This window comes from Clupea harengus, chromosome 24, assembly GCF_900700415.2.
Source record: "Clupea harengus chromosome 24, Ch_v2.0.2, whole genome shotgun sequence".
NCBI classification, from domain to species: domain Eukaryota; kingdom Metazoa; phylum Chordata; class Actinopteri; order Clupeiformes; family Clupeidae; genus Clupea; species Clupea harengus.
In genome coordinates this window covers 4,294,828-4,308,354 of record NC_045175.1, presented here as the reverse complement: position 1 = coordinate 4,308,354, position 13,527 = coordinate 4,294,828, and the positions used below count along the sequence as shown (strand labels likewise).

The following is a 13,527-nucleotide window of genomic DNA, read 5'->3' as shown; positions in this document are numbered from 1 at the left end:
AACAGGAATTTACAGTTGTGTAAATTTCACTATATACAGTTGCTGAGGCAGAAATATGTCATTTAATTTCAATTATTAATTATTAAATCTTTTTCCCATGATTGTGTGTGTGTGTGTGTGTGTGTGTGTGTGTGTGTGTGTGTGTGTCTGTTCCAGCGGACTTTGGTGTGTCGGCCAAAAACACTAAAACACTCCAGAGAAGAGACTCCTTCATTGGGACGCCTTACTGGTGAGAGAGTTTTCCGCTTACCTCTATATGTCGATTAAACACAGGCCAGATACCAGCGACATACCGCTCATTATGGTCTTTGCTGGTGACCACGTGTGTATTTGAGTACGCGCAGTTAGTGCCACAACCTAGAGTGATTATTGTAAATGTGTTTTTGGTAGTTTCACTAAAAGCAGATATCCCACCGTATATTGGACAATTATCTGGCGTCAATAAGTCAATATATAATATATTAGGAGTAGATAACTCAACAAGTCTTTCTGTAAACTTTCACAGTTTTTGTTACTGTATTTATATTATTGATATTTAGTATGTTTACAGAATTATTATTTCTCTGGATCGCAAATTCTCTCTCTTTGAATGTAGAATGGAAGGAAATGTTGTTCAATATCTCTCCCTCCTGTCCCTCTCTCTCTCTCTCTCTGTGTCTCTCTCTCTCCCTCTCTGTGTCTCTCTCTCTCCCTCTCTGTCTCTCCCTCTCTCTCTCCCCCTCCCTCTCTCTCTCAGGATGGCTCCGGAGGTGGTGATGTGCGAGACGTCCAAGGACCGGCCGTACGACTTCAAGGCCGACGTCTGGTCCCTGGGCATCACGCTGATCGAGCTGGCCCAGGTGGAGCCCCCCAACCACGAGATGAACCCCATGCGCGTGCTGCTCAAGATCGCCAAGGCCGAGCCGCCCACGCTCATGCAGCCCTCCAAATGGTGAGGAGACACCACACACACCACACACACACACACACACACACACACACACACACACACACACACACACACACACACACACACACATACACACACACACACACACACACACACCACACACCACACACACACACATACACACACCTACACACACACACACACCACACACACACTCTCTCGGGCGCCGCCACCAAACCCCTAGGGGCAGACGCCAGCATATGCCAGCCTGCCAGCCTGGTAGTGGTGGGGGAGGGCGCCTGGAATAGCATTGCATAGCTTGTGTTGTGCTGTGTCGGGCCATGTTGGTTGAGGTGTGTTGTGTTGTTTGTGTTGTCTGTGTTATGTTGTCTTGTCTTGTCTTGGCCTATGTTTGTTGTTTTTGTGTTGGTTGTGTTGTGTTGTGCTGTGTTGGGTTGTGTTGTATAGTATTGTGATGATCTGTATGTGTTATCCTGTTGTGTTATGTATGTTGCATTTTGTTCTATTTCCAAAAACAATGGGTACAAGATCGTATCATTTTGTGATTTCAATGATTTTAAGTGTTAAGCCACATAGCTTCTACTTAATTTGTTTCCTGGTCTATTTTTAAACAGTGGTTTACCATTATTAGCGGCGAAATTAAAACTAATCAAGGCTTTATTGTCGCCCTCCTTTGGCTAGATGAATGTGGTTGCCGGCGTGTGGTGTAGATGTTAACCGTACATGCACCTGATGATAACGTCTCGCTGGTGGTACAAATACAACTCCACATAGACCCCCAAGGCCCATCCTTATGTGTCCTCTGTCTTAAATAGGGCCAGTTAGGACATTGAGTGTTATTGTCATAAGGGTTTAAGTGCAGCGGTGTATGCTTCCCTTACCTCAGCAAAAACACAACCAACCCCCTGCCATCGTGTGTGTGTGCGTGTGTGTGCGTGTGTGTGTGTGTGTGTGTGTGTGTGTGTGTGTGTGTGTGTGTGTCCAGGTCACCGGAGTTCAGAGATTTCCTCAGGCGAGCCCTCGATAAAAATGTGGACAACAGATGGAGCCCGGTGCAGCTTCTTCAGGTGAGAACACACACACATACACACACACACATACACACACACACATACACACACACACACACACACAGCTACTCAAACACACACACACACAGCTACTCAAACACACACACACACACACACACACAACTACTCAAACACACACACACACACACAGCTACTCAAACACACACAGTATGAATGGCCAACCTGCCACCTGCTCTGAGTGGCCCTATTGTGTTGCGTTGGGTCACCGTGACAGCTGCGTGCGTGTCAGGACGCATCCCCGTTAGCCGACGTCAGCAGCCAGGGCTTCTCTCTTATTCTCCCCCCTCCTCCCCCCGGGCTTAAGGGCCCCGTGCCAATGGCTAAAGCCAATTCAGAAGAGGCAAAGACCTGAGGAAGCAAACAAACCCACACACACACACACACACACACAGGCAGGACACTAGACCAAACACACATGCATGCTCGCTAACAGAGGAGCTCTAAAGTGTATAGCGACAGCAGAAGAAGAAGACAAAGGCGAGTTGTTTGGCTTGGAGTTACCGTTGCCAACAGAATGGGCTTGAAAATCCAGAACGGCAGCTTTCCGCCGATGAAGGTGCTGATATCAAAGAAGCTTCACATCATGCGGCCGACCGTAGACTATGTTCAGAAACAGGTGGCCAAGCCGAGGAAGGTAAGCGGCTGACTGGGTTAGATGGACCGAGAGATGGACAGTGCGCTGAAGGAGTGCCGTGTGCTTTCTGTACTAGATGTTGTTTGGCCACATATTGAATACAACTGATATTGTGTAAGTTTAAAAAAAAAAAAATGGCAAAATTCCAGCAATGTTTCTCCTGGTTTCTTTTATACTGTTGGCTTCAGTGGTGTGTGTGTGTGTGTGTGTGTGTGTGTTTGCTTGCCAGTTGGTGAGACACAGTTCTTAACTATTTTGACTAATGTATCATTTGTGATGTATCAATAAATTATGATTTATTTATTAAATAGCGATAGGAATTAGAGGGATCACGCCTTCCTGTTTCTCTCTCTCTCTTTTTTTAATTATTTTTTTTTTTTCACCAATTTTGTAGTGTAGACTAACTTATCCACATTGTGGTGGTAAATTCACTGAATGACCAAAAGCATCTTGTACAGCCCCATTTAAGTGACTAGATGCACTAAAGATCTAGCATTTCTTTATACATTTCCTCCCTTCACTGTAAACAAGTTTATCACCAGATAAAGGCATTAGAGGGAAGATAACTCTGATTGAAACTGACAGTTAAGTCTAGCACAGTCCCCTACACTATACCGTTCCCAATGTTGCAAGGGTAATTAACTTACGCTTGTGCAGACAGTTCAATTTCCTTTGATTAGTATATTTGTCGGTTACAGATGCTGTAAGTGTTAGACTGTATTGACTGGAGTGAATCTATACCGTGTGTACAGTTAATGCAGGGTGCTTTATCCTCAGCTCATTCCGTTTGGTATGTTGTTGGTTTGCCGGTGACTTTGAAGGGTGATGTTAAATCAATACAGTGCGGTTTGGTTAAGTGTTTTATTTTTCTGCCCGTTCTTCCGTTAGCACCCGTTTGTGGCCAGCGTGATGGACAACAGACCGCTCAGGGAGCTCATCGCAGAAGCCAAGGCCGAGGTCTGGGAGGAGATTGAGGTGTCCAAGGAGGAAGAGGAGGAGGAAGACCACGATGCCCAGGTGAGTGTTCGGCTCAGGGAGAGAAAAAGACGCTCCCCCAGCTCAGTGGACGTGTTGAGACGACCGTATAAAGAGGATAACCACGTCGACATTCCGTACCAAAAGAACTGGCGACTTATGCATCAATTCTGTTTTAATAATATATGTTATGAATGTTTTACACTTTGGTGTCTCGTCATGAATGCTCAGTTGAATCCATTCAATGTTTTTACTTTCAAACGTTCATGTTTTCGTGTTTAATTTAGTAGCCCAAGAAGCTGAACCAGCCAAATCCGCTGTGTGATAGCTTTATATATTTATTTACTACATGGTTTTGCTGCTGAAAATCGTTTCAGATATAAATATAAAATCATTCAGATATAAATATATATAGAAAATCAGATATTAAATTTGGCTCACGATGGAGACCTTAGGGCCCAAGCACCATTACCAGTGTGTAATGGCTTTCATATAGCTGTAGTTTTGCACAGCATTGCTCTTTATTTGCATCATAACCATTATCTGCATATCAATTGTATCTCCAGTCAAGCTAAAGAGGAACAGTTGGCATAACCATAGAAAATCGCAGCCGTAGTCCCCACTTTGAAATGTGTATACTGCCATTAATCCACTGGCCAGCAAATCGGCTGCACTGATATAGATGGAGCTGCGTGTTAAGAGCGTGGTATGGATTCACTTAAGTACTTAAGTGCTCCTTTTCATGGTGCTGATAGCATCAGAGACAGTTTATGTCAGCTTAATGTGGGCTGATGGTGAAGGAATCGCACACAGATATAATCACACTAGACTTTTCACACTTTGTCCATTGGCTGAGCTGAGTGGGTATCACTGACGTGTCCTGACTGAGATTCTTGACCTCTGACCTCTGTTGTTTGACGCAGCAGCTTCCTGGACACAAGCGCGCATCATCTGACGCCAGCGTTGCCAGCTCCGAGGACGAGAAGCTCTCCCAGTCCCCCTCCATCCTCGAGTCCGTCCCTGAGAAGGCCGAGCCAGATGTCCCCGTCCCCGTCCCTGCCTCCGCCCCTGCCCCTGTACCTGCTGTCGGGGCAGCCGTCACGGATGTAGCCAAAGCAGAGGTCCCCGAACCTGTGGAGAACCACATCCAGGAGCCTGCTCAAGCAGAGGAGCCCTCCGTCAAGGTTGAGGAGAACATGGAGAAGGAAGAGGCGATCAAGAAGGAGGAAGAGGAGATCAAGAAGGAGGAGGAGGAGATCGAGAAGGAGGAGGAGGAGATCGAGAAGGAGGTGGAGAGGCCTGGAGCTCCAGTAGACTCAGAGGAGCCCAAGTCAGAGGAGGCGAGGGAGATAGAACCTCCTGCAGTCGTGGAGGAGCCAGAGCCTGAGGCAGTGGAGGAGGCTCCTGAGGTCAGCCCTGCAGCACCGGAGGAGGTGGAGCAGAAGGAGGTGGAGGAGAAGGAGGCGTCTCCGGAACCTCCAGCTAACACGGAAAGCGAGAAGGAAGTGGACGAGACCCAGGCCGTGGCCGAGAAGGAGCCGGAGGAGGAGGCACCGGCCACAGCAGAGCTCACGCAACCAGACTCCCCCGCGGTTCCCCCGGCTGCCCCCGCGACGGTGCTCACGCCCCCGGCGTCACCAGCGCAGAAAACTCCAGAAGAGGAGAAACCCACGTCCCCAGGTGACAAGGGCACGCCGGTCAAACCCCGCTACGAGCGGGAGAAGGATCGGGAGAAGAAGGACAAGGACAAGGACTCGGACTCAGGAACTGGATCGACCTCGGAGAACAGCAGCGTGGACCTCAACCTGTCCATCTCCAGCTTTATGGCGAAGAACAAGGAGGCCAACTCCATTAGCGTACAGGTGAGAGAAAAAAAACACCATCACAACCAACCCTTCTCCAGAGAATGTAGGAGAGGATTTTATGAGAATTTGGTTTAATGTTATAAATAAGTCTGGCTAAGAACAAGGAGGCTCCTTGACCTTAAAGGTAAGTGCTACTACCCTTCCAGAGAACATTCTGGAAAAAGTTCAGTCACAGCTAATTTATTAGAGGTTAGGTTTATGAGAATCTGGATGGGTGTTAAACATACGTGTGGTTGAGTAGCTGGGGTTTGATTTGGGGCCATCCTTTTGAAAAGAAATAGGCAAAGTAATTCACTCCTGCTTACCTGTCTCATTCTCTGTCTTTCTATAAAACCATTTCATCTAAAAACATACGCATGAAAAAAAAAAAATAGTAAATAGAAGAATATTGATAAAAAAATGTTGTCTTGACATTGTGACTGTTCCTCTGGGCATTGTCCCTCATGTACAGTCACCTGGATTAAAATTATACTGTTAGGGTTCATTTTTGTGGGTTTTTGTTTGTCAACAGGAGGGCGAAGCGACAGAAGAAGACGCTGAAGAAGACTCGTAAATTCATGGTCGACGGCGTGGAGGTGAGCGTGACGACGTCGAAGATCATCACGGACAACGACACTAAGAACGAGGAGATGCGCTTCCTGAGGTAAACTATGCAATGGGGTGACCCTCATTAGTTTCTGCTCAGATTTCACTGCTGCGTCTTCATTCCAGCCTTTTGATGCTAATGAAAGAATTCCTCTAAGATACACATATAGACCTTGTCTTCCAAAAAAACCTTGCACGAGTTGCCTCAAAACATCCTAATGCTCCTCCTATCTCTCTCTTTATCTCTTTATCTCTCTCTCTCTCTCTCTCTCTCTCTCTCTCTCTCTCTCTCTTTCTGTGTGTGTGTGTGTGTGTGTGTGTGTGTGTGTGTGTAGGCGTCAGGAGCTGCGTGAGCTGCGTCTGCTGCAGAAGGAGGAGCAGAGGGCCCAGCAGCAGCTCAGCAACAAGCTGCAGCAGCAGCGCGAGCACATCTACAGACGCTTCGAGCAGGAGACCACGGTGAGGACACACACACACACACACACACACACACACACACACACACACACACATCTACAGACGCTTCGAGCAGGAGACCACGGTGAGGACACACACACACACACATCTACAGACGCTTCGAGCAGGAGACCACGGTGAGGACACACACACACACACATCTACAGACGCTTCGAGCAGGAGACCACGGTGAGGACACACACACACACCAGCACACACACATCTACAGACGCTTCGAGTAGGAGGCCACGGTGAGGACACACACACACACACACACACACACACACATCTACAGACGCTTCGAGCAGGAGGCCACGGTGAGGACACACACACACACCAGCACACACACATCTACAGACGCTTCGAGCAGGAGGCCACGGTGAGGACACACACACACACACACACACACATCTACAGACGCTTCGAGCAGGAGGCCACGGTGAGGACACACACACACACACACACACACGGTGGCAACACTGACTCAGTCATGGGACAGATTTGCAGATATAATTTGCACCCTACTCAGACACAAGTGTCCATCAGTGTAAATGTGCTTTGCTGGACAACTCGACTGGATTAACACCCTACGGGGAGCACTTAAAGGACACAGTAGCATCACACCATGTTCTTTACCGCTCATGCAAAGAGCGTTATGAACGCTTCCTGCTCAGCTGTTTATTATTAAGGACATCAGGGTGACTCATTATGGCTTTAACTGCGTCTTAATTAGTATTCCCATTCACCGTACATGACAGTCAGGTCCAGGTTAGCACATTGTGTGCTGCTGCTTAGTCCAAATCCATACGGCAGCTGTGCTGAACAGCTGCTTCATAGTATTAGTGGCCGCGTTGTGTTTTCGCTCCATCTGTGAATGGAGGTGTTAACCAAAGCAGCAGAAAATGACCTGGAGTCGACTAGTAGGCACAGCTGGGTTGACTGACTGACTGTTCTGGTGTTGTTTGCGGTGCTACAGCAGATGGTGTCGTGTAGTGTTGTTTGCGGTGCTACAGCAGATGGTGTCGTGTAGTGTTGTGATAGTCGAGTGATATTTCAGATGGTGTCGTGTAGTGTTGTGATAGTCGAGTGATATTTCAGATGGTGTAGTGTAGTGTAGTGTTAGTCGAGTGCTACAGCAGATGGTGTCGTGTTGTGTTCTGGTGTTGTTTGCGGTGCTACAGCAGATGGTGTCGTGTTGTGTTGTGTTAGTCGAGTGATCAGATGGTGTCGTGTTGTGTTAGTCGAGTGCTACAGCAGATGGTGTCGTGTTGTGTTAGTGCTACAGCAGATGGTGTCGTGTAGTGTTGTGTTAGTCGAGTGCTACAGCAGATGGTGTAGTGTTGTGTTGTGTTGTGTTGTGTCGTGTCGTGTCGTGTCGTGTGATATGTTGTTGTGTTAGTCGAGTGATATTTCAGGCGAGCTGTGCAGACGGCTTGGCGAGTTTCACAAGAGCCGCTTTGTGGTTACATCATACGCACACATGGGCGCGCACTCATGAGCACACACACACACACACACACACACACACACCGTATCAGTTGATTATTTCGGGAGTCATTAATCTGCTGAACCACACTCACACACTCACACACTCACACACTCACACACACCTACCCCTCCCCACCAGTTCATCAAAATCCATTTCTAAATCCATACACGTTAGCCTATGTACACCTGTGCTTGTTTTCCTAAGGCATTTATTTGCTGTGGTTAATCAGTCAAGCTGAACTGAAGTGCCGGGGGATTAACGCATGTAAGCGTACACGCTTCACGTACACGCTTCACGTACACGCTTCACGTACACACTTCACGTACACACTTCACGTACACGCTTCGTGTACAGGCTTCACGTACACGCTTCACGTACAGGCTTCACGTACACGCTTCACGTACAGGCTTCACGTACACGCTTCACGTACAGGCTTCACGTACACGCTTCACGTACAGGCTTCACGTACACGCTTCACGTACAGGCTTCACGTACAGGCTTCACGTACACACTTCACGTACACGCTTCACGTACAGGCTTCACGTACACGCTTCACGTACACGCTTCACGTACAGGCTTCACGTACAGGCTTCACGTACACACTTCACGTACAGGCTTCACATTTGTCCGCATCGCCACCTCCTTCCTGCTCCGTTTTGTCAACTACCAAGAAGTGGGTCGCTCGTTTACTTTCATGGTAGCGGGTGGCGAAGCCTTGACTGCGTCTGAGAAAAGACGTCCCTGGGGTCGTCAGGAAAGGAAAAAAGGGAAAAAAAGCAGGCAACCCTTTTTGATCGATGACCCGAGAAGTCAAGTGTCGACCTTCAGGCATTGTTGTGTAGGGTTGAGGGCTGTCAGTAAATGGCGTCAGTTGCTGAGCATTGATTGTGCCTCGTCCTTCCAAGCAGTTCTGACGCACGCAGCAGAATGTTCCAGAGCACAGAGAGTGTCCCACTTAACTGAAATGGTTGTTCAGCCTCCTCCCCACACACACACACACACACACTCACCGTCCTTCTCAGCCGCCGTTTATGTACTTGCACAGGGTATTGGTTATTGATCACAGCACTACGTGGTAAAGAGTTAGATTTAAGCATGACGAAGTGGCTTGAAATCACCCCTCTCTCCTTTCCTCCTCCTGTCTGTATAATAGACATCAGCATTAAACATATTAAATTCCTATTCTCGTTCGATCGCGTCGTTTTTACATGTATCCCCATTCGATGCGGTTCATCATTTTGAAGTCAGACAATGGCATATAATAAGTTATTTTCGAACCACCACCGGATCCATTCCTTACAACCGGGGAGACTCTTTTTATTGTAACCAACTTTTGATACCTGGGATATGATCATACATATGATGCCTCGCTTTTTTACACTGTCATTTCTAACATTGTTCCCTCATTCCCTCGTCCCCTATATTCCCTTTTCCCCTCATTCCCTAATTCCCTTGTTCCCTGTCAGAGTAAAAAGCGCCAGTACGACCAGGAGGTGGAGAACCTGGAGCGTCAGCAGAAGCAGACCATCGAGCGTCTGGAGCAGGAGCACACCAACCGGCTGCGCGAAGAGGCCAAGCGCATCAAGGCCGAGCAGGACAAGGAGCTGTCGAAGTACCAAAACATGCTAAAGAACCGCAAGAAAGAGGTAGGAACGAGGAACTAAGAGCAGAACGTTTAGAGAACCAGTGTTGAGTGCAATGTAAAAAATATGAAGGTTAAAGAGGTAGAGAACAGCTCGAGACTGGAGTGTTGGTGTTTAAACACACACGCTGTAAGGAGTTCTTCAGTGAAGAGGGTTAAGTACTAGAACATGATGAAGAACCGCAAGAAAGAAGTAGGAGGAACAAGAGAGCATTCTAAATGTTTCCATGGCAATTAAGCCGTGGTGCTCTCGCTAATATTACAGTTAATTGCCTATTGATTGCGCTGCACTGGAAACAGACGGGTTGTTTGGAAGGAAAGAAACGCTGATGTAGCCAGAGGGTTCGTCTACATATCCATTGATCAAACCGCTGTTCTCAATAAGGCTGCCGTTGAAATGAATGCATCCGTCTGCTAATTGTGTAGCCAAGGGAAATCAAGTCAGAGCGTGAATGGTGCTAGCCTTGAGCATTGACGTGGTAAGCTGCAATGCTGTCTGTCAGCATGTGTACAACGTACATCTAAAGTGCTAGAGGTTTTGAAGGGTATTCAGGAAACGGATTTCCTGGAGGCCTAGTTGTTGCTGAATGCCATGTTTTTTGTGCAATGTAGAGCATTTGCTTACCTGTAGATATCGCAGTCAGTATTTTTTCAGACAAAGACAAATTTGTTTCAGTTTAGAAGAAAGCTTGACCATTTCAATCGCATCAAAGAATGCTCAGTATACATCACAGCATCAAGTGTAACCAAGGTGATTTGTAAGTTGAGTAAATTGATCAATATTTCCCTCCTATTATTTTTCAGCAACTAAGGGGTGTTGAAGGGCTTGTCACATGTCTGATCTTGAAGTCCTGTGGTCTTACATTGTACGGCGATTGTGTGTGTGTGTGTCTGTGTGTGTGTGTGTGACTGTGTGTGTGTGACTGTCTGTGTGTGTGTGTGATTGGTTTGTGCACTGGTGTCACTGGAATCTTAAGGAGCCAAATCCGATCTCTGGCACCAGTAGAAGGATGACTTGAATGTCAGTGTCTAATCGAGAGGTGCTCTCTACATTTCTCTGTTCATTTATTTTGTTTTGCCGCCCTGTCCATTTTTCTTTTGCAACATTTGTGTTATCATATTCGTTAGTGAGACATCCGTGTGTGCGACTCTCCTCTTTGAGGTGGACAAGCGCCACGAGAGCTTTCTTTGTTTACCTCTCTGTTTCTCTTATTCATTCCCTGCCATCGAACGTGTTTGTGGGACGGTGTCCTCGCAAGGCCAAACAGGACGTTGGACTGTCACCCAAACACGTGAGAAATGTAATCATGAAACGCATTAGAGAGGACCTAATCCAAACGCCGCACGAAGAGGTAACCGCCTCGCCTCGCCTCTGTGTGTCGGATGTGACGACCCTTCACCTTTTGGGAGCAGATTCTTATTTCACCCGTCTTATTATTTCTTTTCATTCTGTTTTTTTTTTTCTTTTCCTTCTTTCTTTCTGTTTCCACACTTCAGATCTATTACCCACTTGCCAGTTGCATGAAAATACAGAATGCATTTTTACCCAACATGCCTTGCAGTTGATATGCCTGCTTTTGAGTGATGACGCACTGCATGCGATTTTGAAAGGCGGTGAAACAGATGCCTGCTTGCTTCAAGCTCTCTGTAATCACCTTTGCACTTACCCACACTGGCTTCCTACCTGACTTTCTTACGTAATGTGTTTTTTAGTGTGCGCTGTGTTTTGTGAGTGCAGCGATTTGCTTGCTCTAGCTGAGTTGCTCTAACCCTGCAGTTTACAAAACAGGTTTGAGGTGTGTGCGTGTGTGTGTGTGTGTGTGTGTGTGTTGTGTGTGTGTGTGTGCGTGCGTGCGCGCGTCCTGCAGAGTTGCTTTGTGCTCTAACCCCCCCACCCCATCCTGGCAGGGCGTGGCCCACGTCATGATTCAGTCTTTCCAGCTGTCATCCTGCACGCTGTTCAACGCCCCCATGCAGGACGTAAGTGCAGCTGCTAACGCCTCCGCTGCTAACGCCACCGCTGCTAACGCCTCCACTGCTAACACCTCCGCTGCTAACGCCTCTGCTGAAGCTTCCACCTCTCTGTCTCTTTCCCTTCTAAAATTGCTCATGTGTGTCACACAGTGGTCGTGTAGCTGGACCGATGCAGTGAGTCACCAGCAGTGCAATAGTCACATCTCCGACTCCTAGGGAGCCATAGACGCATATCTTGAACTTCGAGGATTCAAGACTTGACACAGTCCAGCAGTTTACTGTGCACCACATGTTCTTATATCCTGTGGACATATGTTCTTATATCCTGTGGACTACCTTATTGCCCAGGGATGACTGTGCCCCCCCCCCCCCAGTGCTAATCTCCGGTTAGCGCCAGCGCTCCAGTTCTGCAGCCCTCCCAGATGGAGCTCTTTTGCAGCTGGAAGCCCGTCTGGTTGCCATGCCAACGCGTCACCCGTGTCACCACCCCCTGTAGGGAGTCTCAACACTAACGCACACGCTTAACGCGGCAGAGGATGACCTCAGCGCGGGCCTTAAAGACGATGCCAAATGCCCGACAGGTGTAGAGATGAACCTTTAAATAGAGTGTGTATCTAAGAGCTTGATCGGCTGCCCTCTGCTATTTTGAGTCCGTAACACGCAAACACACGCCTGCCCATGCAGACGCAGTGTGTTGTGGATAGCTGGTGCAACGTGATGGCTACACACCACACCTCCAGTCTGAATTATCTATTACATTTTACTCATGCATTTCAGCACACCATTAGAAAGCACATGCATAAATTGCAGAAAGGGTCTCCCCCCTTTCATTAGCTCAGTCCCAGCCCCCATTTTACTTTGACTTGCTACCTTCTCAAGCAAGAACTGAGGACTGGTGCCACCTGTGCTTCTTATGAAGTGACTTCAACCCAAGGTAACCTATTCTGACGCGAGGTCAGCTGCCTACATATGTTGTGAGTTCCCTAGGCTCTAGCCAGTGCTCAGACTCGGCCCGTATGCATGACTCCAGCTGTCAGTCATCTCCGGTCGTCATGGAGACAGACTGGCAAAGTCTTGCTTAAGTCTGAGGGAGTGAACCCGACGTGACTGGCACCTATGAGCAATCTGCTGGAGTGTCCTGACTTTGACTCCTGACTTCTGTTCCTGCTTTCCCTCTGCTCTGTGTGTGTGTGTGTGTGTGTGTGTGTGTGTGTGTGTGTGTGTGTCTCTACAGCAGTCTTCATTGGCTTTTTACAGGTGGACCATTGTCAGTATTGTCCAGCAAAAGGCAGTTTTCCACCTTGACTCCTGAGGCAGTGTGCTTGTGTGCAGTGACTCAATTCCTGTTTTCCACAACTCTGACACGGCAGTTGTTGGGCTTGTTGAGATTTCATGAGGCCCAGTGTTGTAGAGGGGGAGAGGAGGCCTGTGAGAGAGAGAGAGAGAGAGAGAGAGGAGTCTCCCTGCCCAGCCTCTCTCTCCTACTGCTGCACTGATAGCTTGTGCTGTGCTCCTCGGGTTCCAGACCTTTCCTTCCCTTCTTCCCTCTCCTCTCCTCTCTGTGATCTTGTGTGGAGTGTCTTTCTGAGGGACGCCAGGCGTTGACGAGAACGGCCCTCCGCTGCTCGTCACGCTGGTGTCTTTGTGAAGGGTTATCTAGGATGCATGCTCAGAGAATGGACGCTTTCAGTGTTTCTAAAAACGTATATTTTCTCGCCCTCCTTCCCTCCCCTCTCTCTCCCTTGCTTTCTCTCTCTCTCTCTCTCTCCTCTCTCGCCCTTTACATCTCTCTCTATCCCTCCGTACCCCTGTCTCCATCATTATCTATCTCTCTCTCTATCCCTCTGTCCCCTCTCTCTCCATCTCTCTCTCTATCCCTCCGCCCCCCCTCTCTCTCTCCCTCTCT

At 48.0% G+C, this 13,527-nt stretch overlaps 1 protein-coding gene across 1 annotated transcript in view; it reads left to right on the top strand.

Annotated features, from left to right (window-relative positions):
* The window catches only part of LOC116219208 (STE20-like serine/threonine-protein kinase), a 32,584-nt gene that overhangs the window by 12,198 nt on the left and 6,859 nt on the right, over positions 1-13,527 (top strand). Inside the window, 10 exon segments of the mRNA XM_042703557.1 lie at positions 157-229; positions 737-931; positions 1,896-1,977; positions 3,524-3,652; positions 4,534-5,048; positions 5,050-5,472; positions 5,987-6,118; positions 6,396-6,519; positions 9,472-9,651; positions 10,907-10,999. Of these exon segments, the coding sequence (XP_042559491.1) occupies positions 157-229; positions 737-931; positions 1,896-1,977; positions 3,524-3,652; positions 4,534-5,048; positions 5,050-5,472; positions 5,987-6,118; positions 6,396-6,519; positions 9,472-9,651; positions 10,907-10,999 (1,946 nt within the window).